At 39.4% G+C, this 21,896-nt stretch overlaps 1 protein-coding gene across 15 annotated transcripts in view; it reads left to right on the top strand.

Moving 5' to 3' along the window:
• Positions 1–21,896, top strand: part of LOC307015602 (uncharacterized protein) — a 140,781-nt gene that overhangs the window by 11,228 nt on the left and 107,657 nt on the right. For 9 of the 15 annotated variants that reach the window (XM_079644305.1, XM_079644312.1, XM_079644314.1 and 6 more), the window contains exons 4-13: positions 1,336–1,440; positions 2,461–2,696; positions 2,821–4,624; positions 5,128–5,274; positions 6,022–6,195; positions 8,489–8,662; positions 10,927–11,100; positions 13,888–14,061; positions 16,928–17,101; positions 19,482–19,655. In XM_079644305.1, the coding sequence (XP_079500431.1) occupies positions 1,336–1,440; positions 2,461–2,696; positions 2,821–4,624; positions 5,128–5,274; positions 6,022–6,195; positions 8,489–8,662; positions 10,927–11,100; positions 13,888–14,061; positions 16,928–17,101; positions 19,482–19,655 (3,336 nt within the window). The remainder of the gene's footprint in view (positions 1–1,335; positions 1,441–2,460; positions 2,697–2,820; positions 4,625–5,127; positions 5,275–6,021; positions 6,196–8,488; positions 8,663–10,926; positions 11,101–13,887; positions 14,062–16,927; positions 17,102–19,481; positions 19,656–21,896) is intronic. The other 6 variants (XM_079644310.1, XM_079644311.1, XM_079644316.1 and 3 more) reach the window with 6 other exon arrangements.

The following is a 21,896-nucleotide window of genomic DNA, read 5'->3' as shown; positions in this document are numbered from 1 at the left end:
TTCGGCAAACCTAAGGCTCTCTGAGCCGGACTCAGAGCCATCCTCAACAAGACTGGACAGTGACACTGAAGAGGAAGACTCAGAGTGTGATGTTGATGAGGCCCAGGAAGAGCCCGTTGACTGAAAGGGTTTAGCCAAAGTGCAGAGGATTGCTTGAAGGAAGATGTGCATGTTTAATGGGACTTTTTGGAGGGAGAAGGGCTCGTTTCATTTAACATTTTGAATGGGACTTTGTGGGGGTTTTTGGATGGGGGGTGCATTTTTGTTCATTTTTTAATGATTGTGGTTGTGGGGGGATGAGTAATATTTAACTCAACATTCCTGTTTTTGTTCTTCAATGAAATAAATAATTGTTCAATAAATTAATTAAAACTTGTTCTGTTCTACTTTTTAAAATAAAAAAATAAAATTCAATCTGCATTCCCCCCCCACACTTATAAAAATAGCACTTGATTGTAAGAGTCGCGGGTACACTGTGTATGTGCTTATTCCACTGTAGCGCCCGGTACATTAATGGGAAACCCTAGTTTGTACATGTTCAATACATTTGTAACACTGTAGCCTAGAAACTTTTTCGGTTCACCAAAAAAAAAATCGCATGCGTGAAGGGGCAATGTGGGCCTAATGTCTTCAAGCAGATTTTACCCAGAATGTTTGTGTTTCAGTTGGTACTGTCAGAAATTAGGCAGTGTAGGTAATGCTCACTTATATACCTTGAGTACAATTTAAATGATTTGCTTGGATAATATATACTAACCTCCAAAATCCTTTTTTACAGTGTGAGATCGCTCCTTTGTGCCACACCGATCATCGTGTTTTCCTTTTTTTAGCCTAAATAGGCCTACAGACATTTCATTTTGTTGCTGCCGACGGGCACAGGAGCAACAGCCTTTTTCTCAATGAAATATAGTGGCCTGGATTAGGCAATAATGACAATTTCGGTTTATCGCCGAGCAGACTTTGTTGAGTTTTGTTTGTGTTTTGCTCGGCTGGAAAACTGTCAATATAATTGAATAACGTATAAAACCTGTCTTTGTTTATTTGGTGGATGTAGACAGTAGTAGATACACTTCCGTGGGGACTATTTTGTGGAAAGAGTAGATTGTCCGTTTATCAGTTCTGTTTTGCCTTTATAATATTATTTCAAGAACGCCTTGTGCGTTTATTTAACACAGCTATTTTTGATAGTTGATCGTTACAAACCCTCAAGCATGACTTGAAAAACAGAAAGTTGGGAGCAAGTCCAAAAACCTTTAATCGGGTCGGGCTGAAATCCAACGCTGTTTTTTTATTACACGAACTAATGATGTGTGTAAAAATATCTTGTTTCCACAGACGGAGAGCAGAGTCTCCAGTCCCCAGCTGTCTGTCTATGAAGAGTGACTGGTCTAAAGATGAACTTATATACTTCAGTAAAGATCCTCGACACTCAGACACAAAGTAAGACTCTGTTTCTACTGTGAACTGACCCGAAGAGGATTCATTTGATATGCCAACAGATAATATACACTGTTCTTTAATATTTACATGAGCGCAGTAAATAACAGCACAGAAACACAGTAAATAAATACAGAAAAGTACAGTAAAGACATGTGATTGAACGTTGTGCTCCTTTGCATCAACAGCAATAGTTAATAAACTATATAGAGAAATCATTCTCACACACAATACGTAAGAATTTGTGTTTTGTTAAGTAAATGAACTTCAAGCATTTAAAACTTTTCAATCTCACTAATCATTTGTAACAACAGACTACTGCGTGGGTGCGCACTTGTGTGGCATTGTTTGGGATGACCTAATTAAAATAGCGTTTTTTTTATTCATCTTTAAAAAATCCCCACTACACCACTGTCTATATATATACCGTATATATAGATCTATATATATATATGCCATCTGATCATTTCAAACTCTGCTTTAATAATGACATGAGTGCAGTAGCCCACAGTATAGAAACTCAGTAGAGCTCAGTATAGAAACTCACACGTACTTTGATCAGATAAGGAAAATATCGGCAGTACTTCATATTGAACTGAAGTTAAACATTTATGTGTATCAACCATTGATTGTTAGTTTGACTATGAATGGAGCAGCCACAAAGTTAGCTAAGTCTAACTCCACTCAATCTAATCCCCATTCATTAACTAGCATTTTCAAAGTGATTTGCTTTCCATGTTGTGGACAGACCTGACAAAGTGTTAACTGCTTTTACAAATTAGAATCATGATGTAGTTATTACATAAACCAGTTTAATTTAGCCGTAGTCAAACTTGTGAGGCACAGTGAACATGCTGTAGGCGATGATGTTACAGACAGAAGGGCGTTTTGTTTCATAATGATATGAATAACTAAATATCTACCACTTGGGAACAGTTATCAGGATGAAACATCATCTACAGATAAAGAACTTAAACAATCAGTCACCGTAATGTGCTCTAAAGGATGTGTTCCTCTCCACAGAGGGAAGAGGAAGAGTCCTGTTCCTGTGGAGGAGCAGCTGTCCAGCTGTGCTCTGTGTCAGGACGTCCTGAAGGATCCAGTCTCTACAAGCTGTGGACACTGCTTCTGCAGACAGTGCATCACCTCATACTGGGAGCAGAGCCCTCCATCAGGAGACTCCTCCTGTCCCCAGTGTGGAGAAAGATCCAGAACCAGAGCTGGACTGCAGACAGCCAGTCAGACCAGAACAGTACAAAGTAAGCCTTAACCTCTGTCTCCTGGTGTCTTCATGCCTGAAAACAGGATTCTTCCTGTTGTGTTGTACATAATATAAGTTCATTTCAAACATTTTCATTATTCTCACGTTTCCTTCTCTTTCAGCAGAACGTGGTCTGCAGGAGGTTCTAGATGAACATAGGCTCAGTCTGAGGGGGAGATGTGAACAAGTGACTGAAGGAATTGATCAAAGTGAAACCAGCCTCAACAGGATCTTCACTGAGCTCTACATCACACAAGGACAGAGTAAAGAGGTTAATACCCAACATGAGGTGAGGCAGCTTGAGGCAGCTTACAAGAAGAAGACCCTCCATTACACTCCAATCAAGTGCCAGGACATCTTTAAAGCCTCACCTGACCAACAGACTCTCATCAGAGCGGTCCTGACCAACGGAGTCGCTGGAGTTGGAAAAACCTTCTCAGTGCAGAAGTTCACTCTGGACTGGGCCGAGGGTTTGGGAAACCAAGATGTCAGTCTGGTGATCCCGCTCTCCTTCAGGGAGCTGAACCTGATCAAAGGTGAGCAGTACAGTCTTCTCAGGCTGCTCCATGTTTTCCATCCGACCTTAAAGGAGGTCACAGCAGAGCAGCTGGCTGTCTGCAAAGTGCTGCTCATCGTTGACGGCCTGGATGAAAGCAGACTTTCTCTGGACTTCAGAAACAATGAGGTTGTGTCTGATGTCTCTCAGCAGTCCTCAGTCGACGTGCTGCTGACAAACCTCATCAGGGGGAAGCTGCTTCCCTCGGCTCTCGTCTGGATAACTTCTCGACCTGCAGCGGCCAATCAGATCCCTCCTGAGTGTGTGGACAGGGTAACAGAAGTACGAGGCTTCACTGACGCCCAGAAGAAGGTGTACTTCAGGAGGAGATCGAGTGATGAAGACCTGTCCAGCAGAATCATCTCTCACATCAAGAGCTCCAGGAGCCTCCACATCATGTGTCAGATCCCAGTCTTCTGCTGGATCACTGCTGCAGTTCTGGACCGCATGTTGACTACAGACCAGAGAGGAGAGCTGCCCAAGACCCTCACTGACATGTACTCACACTTCCTGCTGGTCCAGACCAAGAGGAAGAAGCAGAAGTATGAAGAGGGACATGAGACGAGTCCCAAGCAGCTGACGGAGGCTGACAGGGAGCTTCTTCTGAAGCTGGGGAAGCTGGCGTTTGAACATCTGGAGAACGGAGACATCATGTTCTACCAAGAAGACCTGCAGCGCTGTGGTCTTGACGTCACAGAGGCCTTGGTGCACTCAGGAGTTTGTACAGAGATCTTCAAAAGAGAGAGTGTGATCTTCCAGAAAACAGTCTACTGCTTTGTTCATCTGAGCATTCAGGAGTTCCTGGCTGCAGTCTACATGTTGCACTGTTACACCAACAGAGACACAGAGGTACTGAAGGACTTCCTGCAGGGAGACTATAGCAACATGTTTAGCAGTGATCAGGATTACCCATCCCTGGATGTCTTCCTAAAGAGCGCCATGATGAAATCAATCGAAAGTGAAAATGGCCACCTGGACCTGTTTGTCCGCTTCCTCCACGGCCTCTCTCTGGAGTCCAACCAGAGACTCTTAGGAGGCCTGCTGGGTCGCACAGACAAACGTCAAGAAATCATCCAGAGAGCCATCAGCAACCTGAAGGAGATGAGAAGTGATGATTCCTCTCCCGACAGGAGCCTCAACATCTTCCACTGTCTGACAGAGATGAACGACCACTCAGTACTTCAGGAGATCACAGAGTTCCTGAAGTCAGAGAGCAGATCAGAGAAGAGACTCTCTGTGGAACACTGCTCAGCTCTGGCCTACAGGCTGGAGATGTCAGAGGAGGTTCTGGATGAGTTGGAGAAGAACAAAACATCACAGGAGAGACGACGGAGACTGACTCCAGCTGAGAGGAACTGCAGGACGGCTGTGTGAGTCCAGATGTGATTAACTTTATAGATCAGTGTAGATAAGGATTTTAGTTTTTCAAATAAACACTATACAGCTTTTTGATGTTTAACATTCTGTGAGAGCAAAATTGAATTAATACAATTATTCTAATAATTTCTAAATTGTACAGTTTTTTTATTTTCTTCGTTTTCCTTATAAAACATATGAAGGATGTTTTATCACAGCAACATGTGATCACAACATACAGAATAATTGTACATGGCATTCAATGGAGTAAAGTTATTATGAAATGATTGCAGTTTCTTTATCGTTAAATTAGACACAGAGTAATATCTGATTTATGTTGACTCTAGTCTAGAAGGTAGCTAGCAAAGAGGTGACAGACATGGGATCAGATCACACTCAACCATCCAGTGGTAATCAGATCATGGTATTCAAAAGGTTTTTCCTCAAATGCATGAAGTCAATATATTGGTTCCCCTTTTTTTTGTATTAACAAATTCTGTAATATGTGTTATAACAGAATTCCTGACAGTGGATTGTTAGACTGGGAAGTCGTGGCCTCCAATCTGAGAGAGCTGGAGCTGGAAGACGCTCTGCAGGATTCAGAGGAGGTGGAGCAGCTGAGTTCTGGACTGAAGAGTCCACACTGTAGACTGAAGGCTCTGAGGTCAGATCACTGGCTGCAGTTCATGTGGTTTTCTACAGTATTTATAATTGATATATTTATAATTCCATAATTTGCCTGAGAACAAAGATATTTTAATAAGTTCACATTTCTTTCTAAATTGCTGAATATTTGACTTGAATAACAGAAAGCAGAGAAAGTAGATGTGTGACGGACAGTGTTTGAGCTTCCACAGACTCTCACTGTGCTCCATGACTCAGTGAAGATGCTGTCAGTACTGATGAGCTGTGAGGGAGATGAAGGAGGTTGTTCTGATGCATTATTACAGATACTTTTATATATTACATTTACAAAAGTATCTCCATCATTTCTGACATTGACCTCTGAACCCTCTCCAGGTCTGAAAAGATGGACCATTGTTCTCTGAACTTACATTGTGTGTTATTTATTCAGACTCTGGTGCTGCTTCTTTGTGAACTCTGTGATCTTGAGTTGAATCAGTTTCTGTGGGTTTGTATCTGTCTGGCTGCACATCACGAGTTAGTGTAGAAGGAGCAGAGCTTCAGATGTGAAGTCACCACTTTTTATTGAAGGTGAAGCACGTTGTCTTTAATATTAATCAGAGCTCTGTTCTCTTTCTGTAACTTACTGTTTTTAACCTGTCGGGAGTGTCCACTTTATAAACTTCTACATTCTCTACTTCTCCAGCTATAATCAGATTATTAGAACTTTCATTATTTCAATAAGGAACATTGTTTTCTAAACTTGCATCATGTGTTCTTTATTCAGACTGGAGAGCAGCAGTTTCTCAGAGATCAGCTGGGCTGCTCTGATCTCAGCTCTGAAGTCCAACCCTTCCCATCTGAGAGATCTGGACCTGAGTTGGAACGATCTGCAGGATTCAGTCGTGAAGCTGCTGAGTGATCTTCTGGAGAGTCCAGACTGCAGACTGGAGACTCTCAAGTCAGTTCTCCATCTTTTACTTCTGTGCTGAGATGAATATGTGAGAGTTGTGTTGACTCTGAGCTGCAGACATCAGGCTGATATGATCCTGATCCTCACTGAGCATCTTAATGCTGAAGTCTACTTTCTTCTTCTGTGGTTTAGTTCATTGACCGTGGCAGAGTAATGTTAAAGAAAAATCATACTCTGCGTAATTCACTCTGAGCCTCTCAAAAACCTGAATTCATCTTATATCCTCCATCATGTTGTTTTAAATAAATAACATTAAAAACACATGAATACAATAATTACATATTTCTATTAAAACTAACAAATATTTTCAGTTTTTGCTGTTTCTAACATTTGTATTAAGCAGAGGTGGGAGTAAGTCCTACATGTGCAAGTCATGAGCAAGTCCCAAGTCACTGTGGTGAGAGTCAAGCAAGTCAAGTCAAGTCAAGTCAAGTCAAGTCAAGTCAAGTCAAGTCAAGTCAAGTCAAGTCAAGTCAAGCAAGTCAAGTCAAGTCAAGTCAAGTCAAGTCAAGTCATACTAAATTCTGATGAATAAGCCCAGTTTCCGCATCAGTTAAAAGACAGTGGTTATGAAAATGGATTCAACCCACACTATGATCTTCATTACATACACAGTTAATCATTTGAAATCTAATTTAGACCGATGACAATCATATTAGATTCATGTTAACCCCAGAACTGCAGACAATGTAGCTAGGACTCAAAAAGTCTGTTCAAAAAGGCAGAATTCCAGGTAAGAAAATCATATATGGCATTTGCCATGACACATATTTAATTTAAATGTCTGTTAAAACTAGAACCGCCAACAGCGTCAGCACCTACATAGATATCATTTTCAAATCATTTAATTTGTTCCTCTTCATAATTTCCTTATAAACTAAGCAGGACGATTTAAAACCCACTTAATTGGGTTAATTTAGAAATGGCTTCAGTTTATCATCATAACAGATCAAAAAGTTCAGATTCATTTTACAATAAATCAAGGAATGATGCACTTCTACAAACAAAAACAACATAATTAAAACATTTAAACAAACTACTAAAAGCAGATGAACTACATTATTCAAAAGTGTACAGTAACTTCTGATAATAACACAGGGGAAACAAACGAGGCATCTCTCTCTCTCTCTCTCTCTCTCTCTCTCTCTCTCTCTCTCTCTCTCTCTCTCTCTCCTGACAGCCCGTCAGTATCAGGGTTAGTCAAAATGAATCCCTTGGCGGTTAATTTACCGTTTTGTCTTCTCTTTGCTTAATCGATTTGAAACCAAGTCTAACGTAGCTTAAACTTAACGTTAGCTTTCTAGCGAACACAACACATGCACGCACCTTTCTCTGTGTTTTTTTTTGTAGTGACGAATGAAGTTGGATGTTGTGGTGGTCCTGTCACTGATCTTTATGCTGCAGACCCTGCATACCGCTGTTCTCTTCTTATTACCGTCATCGACAAAATAATCCTTGATTCCAAACTTCACTATTTTTGGAGCAAAGCTAGCCGCTGCCATGTTAACTGAGACTCCTGCCTTCTAGTGGGTTGCCAGGTTTGCGGGCATGACGCTATAATCACGTTGTTCGAAAAAACTAAACGTAATATCTCAACACAAAAACAAACGCAAATATTTCATTTTAAACAGTCAAGTCCTTTCAAGTCATCTGTCTCAAGCTTAAGTCAAGTCTCAAGTCATGAATACCAAGTCAAAGTCAAGTCTTTTATCAATGTTAGTCAAGCAAGTCTCAAGTCAAAAAATATGCCACTCGAGTCTGACTCGAGTCAAGTCATGTGACTCGAGTCAAGTCATCTGACTCGAGTCCCCACCTCTGGTATTAAGCCACAAGATGCTCATGCTGACTGAATAGTTTAAACTGAAGATGCTGTGATCTATGTCTCCACTATTCCTAAAATAAATATTCTCTATTTATTTTGATCACATTTCTTTAAAATTCATCCTGACATCTTTGTGATCTTTGTGAACTCTGTGATCTTGAGTTGAATCAGTTTCTGTGGGTTTGTATCTGTCTGGCTGCACATCACCAGTTAGTGTAGAAGGAGCAGAGCTTCAGATGTGAAGTCACCACTTTTTATTGAAGGTGAAGCACGTTGTCTTTAATATTAATCAGAGCTCTGTTCTCTTTCTGTAACTTACTGTTTTTAACCTGTCGGGAGTGTCCACTTTATAAACTTCTACATTCTCTACTTCTCCAGCTATAATCAGATTATTAGAACTTTCATTATTTCAATAAGGAACATTGTTTTCTAAACTTGCATCATGTGTTCTTTATTCAGACTGGAGTACTGCAGTTTGTCAGAGATCAGCTGTGCTGCTCTGATCTCAGCTCTGAACTCCAACCCTTCCCATCTGAGAGATCTGAACCTGAGTGGCAACGCTCTGCAGGATTCAGTCGTGAAGCTGCTGAGTGATCTTCTGGAGAGTCCAGACTGCAGACTGGAGACTCTCAGGTCAGTTCTCCATCTTTTCCTTCTGTGCTGAGATGAATATGTGAGAGTTGTGTTGACTCTGAGCTGCAGACATCAGGCTGATATGATCCTGATCCTCACTGAGCATCTTAATGCTGAAGTCTAGTTTCTTCTTCTGTGGTTTAGTTCATTGACCGTGGCAGAGCAATGTTAAAGAAAAATCATACTCTGCGTAATTCACTCTGAGCCTCTCAAAAACCTGAATTCATCTTATATCCTCCATCATGTTGTTTTAAATAAATAACATTAAAAACACATGAATACAATAATTACATATTTCTATTAAAACTAACAAATATTTTCAGTTTTTGCTGTTTCTAACATTTGTATTAAGCAGAGGTGGGAGTAAGTCCGACATGTGCAAGTCATGAGCAAGTCTCAAGTCTTGACCTACAAGTATCAAGCAAGTCCCAAGTCACTGTGGTGAGAGTCAAGCAAGTCAAGTCAAGTCAAGTCAAGTCAAGTCAAGTCAAGTCAAGTCATACTAAATTCTGATGAATAATCCCAGTTTCCGCATCAGTTAAAAGACAGTGGTTATGAAAATGGATTCAACCCACACTATGATCTTCATTACATACACAGTTAATCATTTGAAATCTAATTTAGACCGATGACGATCATATTAGATTCATATTAACCTCAGAACTGCAGACAATATAGCTAGGACTCAAAAAGTCTGTTCAAAAAGGCAGAATTCCAGGTAAGAAAATCATACATGGCATTTGCCATTACACATATTTAATTTAAATTTCTGTTAAAACTAGAACCGCCAACAGCGTCAGCACCTACATAGATATCATTTTCAAATCATTTAATTTGTTCCTCTTCATAATTTCCTTATAAACTAAGCAGGACGATTTCAAACCCACTTAATTGGGTTAATTTAGAAATGGCTTCAGTTTATCATCATAACAGATCAAAAAGTTCAGATTCATTTTACAATAAATCAAGGAATGATGCACTTCTACAAACAAAAACAACATCATTAAAACATTTAAACAAACTACTAAAAGCAGATGAACTACATTATTCAAAAGTGTACAGTAACTTCTGATAATAACACAGGGGAAACAAACGAGGCATCTCTTTTCCTCTCTCTCTCTCTCTCTCTCTCTCTCTCTCTCTCTCTCTCTCTCTCCTGACAGCCCGTCAGTATCAGGGTTAGTCCAAATGAATCCCTTGGCGGTTAATTTACCGTTTTGTCTTCTCTTTGCTTAATCGATTTGAAACCAAGTCTAACGTAGCTTAAACTTAACGTTAGCTTTCTAGCTAACACAACACATGCACGCACCTTTCTCTGTGTTTTTTTTTGTAGTGATGAATGAAGTTGGATGTTGTGGTGGTCCTGTCACTGATCTTTATGCTGCAGACCCTGCATACCGCTGTTCTCTTCTTATTACCGTCATCAACAAAATAATCCTTGATTCCAAACTTCACTATTTTTGGAGCAAAGCTAGCCGCTGCCATGTTAACTGAGACTCCTGCCTTCTAGTGGGTTGCCAGGTTTGCGCGCATGACGCTATAATCACGTTGTTCGAAAAAACTAAAGGTAATATCTCACTACAAAAACAAACGCAAATATTTCATTTTAAACAGTCAAGTCCTTTCAAGTCATCTGTCTCAAGCTTAAGTCAAGTCTCAAGTCATGAATACCAAGTCAAAGTCAAGTCTTTTATCAATGTTAGTCAAGCAAGTCTCAAGTCCAAAAATATGCCACTCGAGTCTGACTCGAGTCAAGTCATGTGACTCGAGTCAAGTCATCTGACTCGAGTCCCCACCTCTGGTATTAAGCCACAAGATGCTCATGCTGACTGAATAGTTTAAACTGAAGATGCTGTGATCTATGTCTCCACTATTCCTAAAATAAATATTCTCTATTTATTTTGATCACATTTCTTTAAAATTCATCCTGACATCTTTGTGATCTTTGTGAACTCTGTGATCTTGAGTTGAATCAGTTTCTGTGGGTTTGTATCTGTCTGGCTGCACATCACCAGTTAGTGTAGAAGGAGCAGAGCTTCAGATGTGAAGTCACCACTTTTTATTGAAGGTGAAGCACGTTGTCTTTAATATTAATCAGAGCTCTGTTCTCTTTCTGTAACTTACTGTTTTTAACCTGTCGGGAGTGTCCACTTTATAAACTTCTACATTCTCTACTTCTCCAGCTATAATCAGATTATTAGAACTTTCATTATTTCAATAAGGAACATTGTTTTCTAAACTTGCATCATGTGTTCTTTATTCAGACTGGAGTACTGCAGTTTGTCAGAGATCAGCTGTGCTGCTCTGATCTCAGCTCTGAACTCCAACCCTTCCCATCTGAGAGATCTGAACCTGAGTGGCAACGCTCTGCAGGATTCAGTCGTGAAGCTGCTGAGTGATCTTCTGGAGAGTCCAGACTGCAGACTGGAGACTCTCAGGTCAGTTCTCCATCTTTTCCTTCTGTGCTGAGATGAATATGTGAGAGTTGTGTTGACTCTGAGCTGCAGACATCAGGCTGATATGATCCTGATCCGGTTATGGCTAGAAAGGATCCGTCTTGTGTAAAACTCTCGCGAGAGTTTGGCTGAATGTGACGTGTCTGAATGTTTACGTTTGGCAGGCAGCCTTTCAGTTATGATCGTTAACATCAGTGGGCCACAGCAAATGATGGTGAGAAGCTAAACTATCTATTTATTATGTCAATTACAGGGAGTGTGATTGTTGAAATAGGGTGTTAGCGGTCTTGTTGGTGTTCAAAGAAGAATGACAACACTGTAGATCACCAACACTATGGTTTACTTTTTATTCACAGGCAAGTCAACGTTGTCGCAGTAAAAGTCCCAAGATAGCTCCTGGTGCAATAAAATGTTCCCTTGCAGTGTTTTACTATTATGTCTGATGTTTCTCTATTAATATTGCTGCTGCATTAATGTGTATGTTGCATCATGTTACTGCTGTAGAAGTGTTTCCGAGCCGCTCCGATTACAACGAGAGTTACAACGAGAACGTGACGTCATATTTACACTATACGGATCCTTACTAGCCATAACCTCCTGATCCTCACTGAGCATCTTAATGCTGAAGTCTATTTTCTTCTTCTGTGGTTTAGTTCATTGACCGTGGCAGAGTAATGTTAAAGAAAAATCATACTCTGCGTAATTCACTCTGAGCCTCTCAAAAACCTGAATTCTTCTTATATCCTCCATCATGTTGTTTTAAATAAATAACATTAAAAACACATGAATACAATAATTACATATTTCTATTAAAACTAACAAATATTTTCAGTTTTTGCTGTTTCTAACATTTGTATTAAGCAGAGGTGGGAGTAAGTCCTACATGTGCAAGTCATGAGCAAGTCTCAAGTCTTGACCTACAAGTATCAAGCAAGTCCCAAGTCACTGTGGTGAGAGTCAAGCAAGTCAAGTCAAGTCAAGTCAAGTCAAGTCAAGTCAAGTCAAGTCAAGTCATACTAAATTCTGATGAATAAGCCCAGTTTCCGCATCAGTTAAAAGACAGTGGTTATGAAAATGGATTCAACCCACACTATGATCTTCATTACATACACAGTTAATCATTTGAAATCTAATTTAGACCGATGACAATCATATTAGATTCATATTAACCCCAGAACTGCAGACAATATAGCTAGGACTCAAAAAGTCTGTTCAAAAAGGCAGAATTCCAGGTAAGAAAATCATATATGGCATTTGCCATGACACATATTTAATTTAAATGTCTGTTAACACTAGAACCGCCAACAGCGTCAGCTCCTACATAGATATCATTTTCAGATCATTTAATTTGTTCCTCTTCATAATTTCCTTATAAACTAAGCAGGACGATTTCAAACTCACTTAATTGGGTTAATTTAGAAATGGCTTCAGTTTATCATCATAACAGATCAAAAAGTTCAGATTCATTTTACAATAAATCAAGGAATGATGCACTTCTACAAACAAAAACAACATCATTAAAACATTTAAACAAACTACTAAAAGTAGATGAACTACATTATTCAAAAGTGTACAGTAACTTCTGATAATAACACAGGGGAAACAAACGAGGCATCTCTCTCTCTCTCTCTCTCTCTCTCTCTCTCTCTCTCTCTCTCTCTCTCTCTCTCTCCTGACAGCCCGTCAGTATCAGGGTTAGTCCAAATGAATCCCTTGGCGGTTAATTTACCGTTTTGTCTTCCCTTTGCTTAATCGATTTGAAACCAAGTCTAACGTAGCTTAAACTTAACGTTAGCTTTCTAGCGAACACAACACATGCACGCACCTTTCTCTGTGTTTTTTTTTGTAGTGATGAATGAAGTTGGATGTTGTGGTGGTCCTGTCACTGATCTTTATGCTGCAGACCCTGCATACCGCTGTTCTCTTCTTATTACCGTCATCGACAAAATAATCCTTGATTCCAAACTTCACTATTTTTGGAGCAAAGCTAGCCGCTGCCATGTTAACTGAGACTCCTGCCTTCTAGTGGGTTGCCAGGTTTGCGCGCATGACGCTATAATCACGTTGTTCGACAAAACTAAACGTAATATCTCAATACAAAAACAAACGCAAATATTTCATTTTAAACAGTCGAGTCCTTTCAAGTCATCTGTCTCAAGCTTAAGTCAAGTCTCAAGTCATGAATACCAAGTCAAAGTCAAGTCTTTTATCAATGTTAGTCAAGCAAGTCTCAAGTCAAAAAATATGCCACTCGAGTCAAGTCATGTGACTCGAGTCAAGTCATGTGACTCGAGTCCCCACCTCTGGTATTAAGCTACAAGATGCTCATGCTGACTGAATGGTTTAAACTGAAGATGCTGTGATCTATGTCTCCACTATTCCTAAAATAAATATTCTCTATTTATTTTGATCACATTTCTTTAAAATTCATCCTGACATCTTTGTGATCTTTGTGAACTCTGTGATCTTGAGTTGAATCAGTTTCTGTGGGTTTGTATCTGTCTGGCTGCACATCACGAGTTAGTGTAGAAGGAGCAGAGCTTCAGATGTGAAGTCACCACTTTTTATTGAAGGTGAAGCACGTTGTCTTTAATATTAATCAGAGCTCTGTTCTCTTTCTGTAACTTACTGTTTTTAACCTGTCGGGAGTGTCCACTTTATAAACTTCTACATTCTCTACTTCTCCAGCTATAATCAGATTATTAGAACTTTCATTATTTCAATAAGGAACATTGTTTTCTAAACTTGCATCATGTATTCTTTATTCAGACTGGAGAGCTGCAGTTTGTCAGAGATCAGCTGTGCTGCTCTGATCTCAGCTCTGAACTCCAACCCTTCCCATCTGAGAGTTCTGGACCTGAGTCTCAACGATCTGCAGGATTCAGTCGTGAAGCTGCTGAGTGATCTTCTGGAGAGTCCAGACTGCAGACTGGAGACTCTCAGGTCAGTTCTCCATCTTTTACTTCTGTGCTGAGATGAATATGTGAGAGTTGTGTTGACTCTGAGCTGCAGACATCAGGCTGATATGATCCTGATCCGGTTATGGCTAGAAAGGATCCGTCTTGTGCAAAACTCTCGCGAGAGTTTGGCTGAATGTCACGTGGCTGAATGTTTACGTTTGGCAGGCAGCCTTTCAGTTACGATCGTTAACATTAGTGGGCCACAGCAAATGATGGTGAGAAGCTAAACTATTTATTAATTATGTCAATTACAGGGAGTGTGATTGTTGAAATAGGGTGTTAGCGGTCTTGTTGGTGTTCAAAGAAGAATGACAACACTGTAGATCACCAACACTATGGTTTACTTTTTATTCACAGGCGAGGCAAGTCAACGTTGTCGCAGTAAAAGTCCCAAGATAGCTCCTGGTGCAATAAAATGTTCCCTTGCAGTGTTTTACTATTATGTCTGATGTTTCTCTATTAATATTGCTGCTGCATTAATGTGTATGTTGCATCATGTTACTGCTGTAGAAGTGTTTCCGAGCCGCTCCGATTACAACGAGAGTTACAACGAGAACGTGACGTCATATTTACACTATACGGATCCTTACTAGCCATAACCTCCTGATCCTCACTGAGCATCTTAATGCTGAAGTCTATTTTCTTCTTCTGTGGTTTAGTTCATTGACCGTGGCAGAGTAATGTTAAAGAAAAATCATACTCTGCGTAATTCACTCTGAGCCTCTCAAAAACCTGAATTCATCTTATATCCTCCATCATGTTGTTTTAAATAAATAACATTAAAAACACATGAATACAATAATTACATATTTCTATTAAAACTAACAAATATTTTCAGTTTTTGCTGTTTCTAACATTTGTATTAAGCAGAGGTGGGAGTAAGTCCTACATGTGCAAGTCATGAGCAAGTCTCAAGTCTTGACCTACAAGTATCAAGCAAGTCCCAAGTCACTGTGGTGAGAGTCAAGCAAGTCAAGTCAAGTCAAGTCAAGTCAAGTCAAGTCAAGTCAAGCAAGTCAAGCAAGTCAAGTCAAGTCAAGTCAAGTCAACTCAAGTCAAGCAAGTCAAGTCAAGTCAAGTCAAGTCAAGTCAAGTCAAGTCATACTAAATTCTGATGAATAAGCCCAGTTTCCGCATCAGTTAAAAGACAGTGGTTATGAAAATGGATTCAACCCACACTATGATCTTCATTACATACACAGTTAATCATTTGAAATCTAATTTAGACCGATGACAATCATATTAGATTCATATTAACCCCAGAACTGCAGACAATATAGCTAGGACTCAAAAAGTCTGTTCAAAAAGGCAGAATTCCATGTAAGAAAATCATATATGGCATTTGCCATGACACATATTTAATTTAAATGTCTGTTAACACTAGAACCGCCAACAGCGTCAGCACCTACATAGATATCATTTTCAAATCATTTAATTTGTTCCTCTTCATAATTTCCTTATAAACTAAGCAGGACGATTTCAAACTCACTTAATTGGGTTAATTTAGAAATGGCTTCAGTTTATCATCATAACAGATCAAAAAGTTCAGATTCATTTTACAATAAATCAAGGAATGATGCACTTCTACAAACAAAAACAACATCATTAAAACATTTAAACAAACTACTAAAAGCAGATGAACTACATTATTCAAAAGTGTACAGTAACTTCTGATAATAACACAGGGGAAACAAACGAGGCATCTCTCTCTCTCTCTCTCTCTCTCTCTCTCTCTCTCTCTCTCTCTCTCTCCTGACAGCCCGTCAGTATCAGGGTTAGTCAAAATGAATCCCTTGGCGGTTAATTTACCGTTTTGTCTTCTCTTTGCTTAATCGATTTGAAACCAAGTCTAACGTAGCTTAAACTTAACGTTAGCTTTCTAGCGAACACAACACATGCACGCACCTTTCTCTGTGTTTTTTTTTGTAGTGATGAATGAAGTTGGATGTTGTGGTGGTCCTGTCACTGATCTTTATGCTGCAGACCCTGCATACCGCTGTTCTCTTCTTATTACCGTCATCAACAAAATAATCCTTGATTCCAAACTTCACTATTTTTGGAGCAAAGCTAGCCGCTGCCATGTTAACTGAGACTCCTGCCTTCTAGTGGGTTGCCAGGTTTGCGCGCATGACGCTATAATCACGTTGTTCGAAAAAACTAAACGTAATATCTCACTACAAAAACAAACGCAAATATTTCATTTTAAACAGTCAAGTCCTTTCAAGTCATCTGTCTCAAGCTTAAGTCAAGTCTCAAGTCATGAATACCAAGTCAAAGTCAAGTCTTTTATCAATGTTAGTCAAGCAAGTCTCAAGTCAAAAAATATGCCACTCGAGTCAAGTCATGTGACTCGAGTCAAGTCATGTGACTCGAGTCCCCACCTCTGGTATTAAGCTACAAGATGCTCATGCTGACTGAATGGTTTAAACTGAAGATGCTGTGATCTATGTCTCCACTATTCCTAAAATAAATATTCTCTATTTATTTTGATCACATTTCTTTAAAATTCATCCTGACATCTTTGTGATCTTTGTGAACTCTGTGATCTTGAGTTGAATCAGTTTCTGTGGGTTTGTATCTGTCTGGCTGCACATCACGAGTTAGTGTAGAAGGAGCAGAGCTTCAGATGTGAAGTCACCACTTTTTATTGAAGGTGAAGCACGTTGTCTTTAATATTAATCAGAGCTCTGTTCTCTTTCTGTAACTTACTGTTTTTAACCTGTCGGGAGTGTCCACTTTATAAACTTCTACATTCTCTACTCCTCCAGCTATAATCAGATTATTAGAACTTTCATTATTTCAATAAGGAACATTGTTTTCTAAACTTGCATCATGTGTTCTTTATTCAGACTGGAGTACTGCAGTTTCTCAGAGATCAGCTGGGCTGCTCTGATCTCAGCTCTGAACTCCAACCCTTCCCATCTGAGAGATCTGGACCTGAGTCTCAACGCTCTGCAGGATTCAGTCGTGAAGCTGCTGAGTGATCTTCTGGAGAGTCCAGACTGCAGACTGGAGACTCTCAGGTCAGTTCTCCATCTTTTCCTTCTGTGCTGAGATGAATATGTGAGAGTTGTGTTGACTCTGAGCTGCAGACATCAGGCTGATATGATCCTGATCCTCACTGAGCATCTTAATGCTGAAGTCTAGTTTCTTCTTCTGTGGTTTAGTTCATTGACCGTGGCAGAGTAATGTTAAAGAAAAATCATACTCTGCGTAATTCACTCTGAGCCTCTCAAAAACCTGAATTCATCTTATATCCTCCATCATGTTGTTTTAAATAAATAACATTAAAAACACATGAATACAATAATTACATATTTCTATTAAAACTAACAAATATTTTCAGTTTTTGCTGTTTCTAACATTTGTATTAAGCAGAGGTGGGAGTAAGTCCTACATGTGCAAGTCATGAGCAAGTCTCAAGTCTTGACCTACAAGTATCAAGCAAGTCCCAAGTCACTGTGGTGAGAGTCAAGCAAGTCAAGTCAAGTCAAGTCAAGTCAAGCAAGTCAAGCAAGTCAAGTCAAGTCAAGTCAAGTCAAGTCAAGTCAAGTCAAGTCAACTCATGTCAAGTCAAGTCAAGCAAGTCAAGTCAAGTCAAGTCAAGTCAAGTCAAGTCAAGTCAAGTCAAGTCAAGTCATACTAAATTCTGATGAATAATCCCAGTTTCCGCATCAGTTAAAAGACAGTGGTTATGAAAATGGATTCAACCCACACTATGATCTTCATTACATACACAGTTAATCATTTGAAATCTAATTTAGACCGATGACAATCATATTAGATTCATATTAACCCCAGAACTGTAGACAATATAGCTAGGACTCAAAAAGTCTGTTCAAAAAGACAGAATTCCAGGTAAGAAAATCATATATGGCATTTGCCATGACACATATTTAATTTAAATGTCTGTTAAAACTAGAACCGCCAACAGCGTCAGCACCTACATAGATATCATTTTCAAATCATTTAATTTGTTCCTCTTCATAATTTCCTTATAAACTAAGCAGGACGATTTAAAACCCACTTAATTGGGTTAATTTAGAAATGGCTTCAGTTTATCATCATAACAGATCAAAAAGTTCAGATTCATTTTACAATAAATCAAGGAATGATGCACTTCTACAAACAAAAACAACATAATTAAAACATTTAAACAAACTACTAAAAGCAGATGAACTACATTATTCAAAAGTGTACAGTAAGTTCTGATAATAACACAGGGGAAACAAACGAGGCATCTCTTTTCCTCTCTCTCTCTCTCTCTCTCTCTCTCTCTCTCTCTCTCTCTCTCTCTCTCTCTCTCCTGACAGCCCGTCAGTATCAGGGTTAGTCCAAATGAATCCCTTGGCGGTTAATTTACCGTTTTGTCTTCTCTTTGCTTAATCGATTTGAAACCAAGTCTAACGTAGCTTAAACTTAACGTTAGCTTTCTAGCGAACACAACACATGCACGCACCTTTCTCTGTGTTTTTTTTTTTAGTGATGAATGAAGTTGGATGTTGTGGTGGTCCTGTCACTGATCTTTATGCTGCAGACCCTGTATACCGCTGTTCTCTTCTTATTACCGTCATCAACAAAATAATCCTTGATTCCAAACTTCACTATTTTTGGAGCAAAGCTAGCCGCTGCCATGTTAACTGAGACTCCTGCCTTCTAGTGGGTTCTCAGGTTTGCGCGCATGACGCTATAATCACGTTGTTCGACAAAACTAAACGTAATATCTCACTACAAAAACAAACGCAAATATTTTATTTTAAACAGTCGAGTCCTTTCAAGTCATCTGTCTCAAGCTTAAGTCAAGTCTCAAGTCATGAATACCAAGTCAAAGTCAAGTCTTTTATCAATGTTAGTCAAGCAAGTCTCAAGTCAAAAAATATGCCACTCGAGTCAAGTCATGTGACTCGAGTCAAGTCATGTGACTCGAGTCCCCACCTCTGGTATTAAGCCACAAGATGCTCATACTGACTGAATAGTTTAAACTGAAGATGCTGTGATCTATGTCTCCACTATTCCTAAAATAAATATTCTCTATTTATTTTGATCACATTTCTTTAAAATTCATCCTGACATCTTTGTGATCTTTGTGAACTCTGTGATCTTGAGTTGAATCAGTTTCTGTGGGTTTGTATCTGTCTGGCTGCACATCACGAGTTAGTGTAGAAGGAGCAGAGCTTCAGATGTGAAGTCACCACTTTTTATTGAAGGTGAAGCACGTTGTCTTTAATATTAATCAGAGCTCTGTTCTCTTTCTGTAACTTACTGTTTTTAACCTGTCGGGAGTGTCCACTTTATAAACTTCTACATTCTCTACTTCTCCAGCTATAATCAGATTATTAGAACTTTCATTATTTCAATAAGGAACATTGTTTTCTAAACTTGCATCATGTGTTCTTTATTCAGACTGATGAGCTGCAGTTTCTCAGAGATCAGCTGGGCTGCTCTGATCTCAGCTCTGAACTCCAACCCTTCCCATCTGAGAGTTCTGGACCTGAGTCACAACGCTCTGCAGGATTCAGTCGTGAAGCTGCTGAGTGATCTTCTGGAGAGTCCAGACTGCAGACTGGAGACTCTCAGGTCAGTTCTCCATCTTTTCCTTCTGTGCTGAGATGAATATGTGAGAGTTGTGTTGACTCTGAGCTGCAGACATCAGGCTGATATGATCCTGATCCTCACTGAGCATCTTAATGCTGAAGTCTAGTTTCTTCTTCTGTGGTTTAGTTCATTGACCGTGGCAGAGCAATGTTAAAGACAAATCATACTCTGCGTAATTCACTCTGAGCCTCTCAAAAACCTGAATTCATCTTATATCCTCCATCATGTTGTTTTAAATAAATAACATTAAAAACACATGAATACAATAATTAAATATTTCTATTAAAACTAACAAATATTTTCAGTTTTTGCTGTTTCTAACATTTGTATTAAGCTACAAGATGCTCATACTCAGGGGTGCACATAACTGGTACGCAGGTACGCATGCGCGGCACAAATCTAAATTGCGTAACGTCCCTTGTGTCACTACGCGCCTTTGCGTACCTCGAAACATCAAAACAAAACACATATTTCATCCACACGTGTTTCTTGTCAACACTCAATGGAGTAAACTACTAGACATGTAAAAAAAACAAAGACATTAAGCATGCTACGTTGTCGTTTTGCTCCCTGCAAAAAATCTTCGGACTTTCTATGACTGATTGAACTGGAGCTGGGCGAGCCGCGCAGGACATAACCGACGGACCTGTGAGGCTTAGATCACTTGACGACATCGTTGTTCACTGTGTGCACAGACAGGGTTCACTTCGGTAGGAACAACAGAATTGTGCCAAAGCTCTGCCAACTCGCTGCTGTGGGAGACTCCCCTGTGCACACACTGGAGAACTGCGCAAAATCAGCTGATCACAACGTTCACGCTCTGTGGTCAAGCTGCTGCAGTTTTATTTACAACAAAATTGAGTAAAACACTTCAAACTTACTAAGGGTGTTAATGGAAGAGTTTGAAATCAGACAGAGCTGGAAGAAGTAGGTCTTGTGGAGGAATACTCTGTTACAGTAAAAGTCCTGCATTCAAAATATTACTCAAGAAAAATTGGAAAAATATTATCAAAATAAGTACCAAAAGTAAAAGTAGTGATTGTGCAGATTGGTCCATTTCAGAATAATAGATATGATATGTTTTATAATGATTGATCATGAAAGTGTTCTCAAAGCTGCTAAAGGAGCAGCTAGTCTGAATGACTTTGTATACTGCAGGGTAGCTTGTGGATTTACTCCAGGTGGAACTAAAGTCTGATTTAAGATTATATTTCACATCATTCATCCACATCTGTGAAGTAACTAAAGGTGTTAAATACATGTAATGGAGTAATAGTACACAATTTACCTCTGAACTGTCGTGGAGTAGAAGTACAAAGTAGCATCAAAGTCAAGTAAAGTACAAATATCTCAAAAGTGTACTTAAGTACATACTTGAATAAGTGGACTTAGTAACTTCCCACATCTGAAATCAGATATGACTTAAAGTCATGTGATCATTTCTTAGTATTTGATCCTTCAACTCAAAGGAACTCAAAGGAAATGCAAGGACTTCACAGTTTTGGCAACACGTTTTGGAGAAAGCAAATCGGAGGTTTAAAAAGAGACAGGGAGGTGCATCTTCATCATCTAGCATGCAAGAAGTGTAAATAGAGGACAGTGAAGGAGACACTGAGGAGGACCACTCTTCGTGGTGAGTACCAAACGCTGTCTCCTGGTACTCATCTGAGTAACTCACTAAAAAAGTGATGTGCACCCCTGCTCATACTGACTGAATGGTTTAAACTGAAGATGCTGTGATCTATGTCTCCACTATTCCTAAAATAAATATTCTCTATTTATTTTGATCACATTTCTTTCAAATTCATCCTGACATCTTTGTGATCTTTGTGAACTCTGTGATCTTGAGTTGAATCAGTTTCTGTGGGTTTGTATCTGTCTGGCTGCACATCACGAGTTAGTGTAGAAGGAGCAGAGCTTCAGATGTGAAGTCACCACTTTTTATTGAAGGTGAAGCACGTTGTCTTTAATATTAATCAGAGCTCTGTTCTCTTTCTGTAACTTACTGTTTTTAACCTGTCGGGAGTGTCCACTTTATAAACTTCTACATTCTCTACTTCTCCAGCTATAATCAGATTATTAGAACTTTCATTATTTCAATCAGGAACATTGTTTTCTAAACTTGCATCATGTGTTCTTTATTCAGCCTGTGGAGCTGCAGGTTGTCAGAGATCAGCTGTGCTACTCTGGCCTCAGCTCTGAAGTCCAACCCTTCCCATCTGA

Source organism: Notothenia rossii, assembly GCF_949606895.1.
Source record: "Notothenia rossii genome assembly, chromosome: 8".
In the NCBI taxonomy this organism is placed as follows: domain Eukaryota; kingdom Metazoa; phylum Chordata; class Actinopteri; order Perciformes; family Nototheniidae; genus Notothenia; species Notothenia rossii.
Note: the sequence above shows the minus strand (reverse complement) of the source record. Positions and strands in the feature narration are given on the sequence as shown.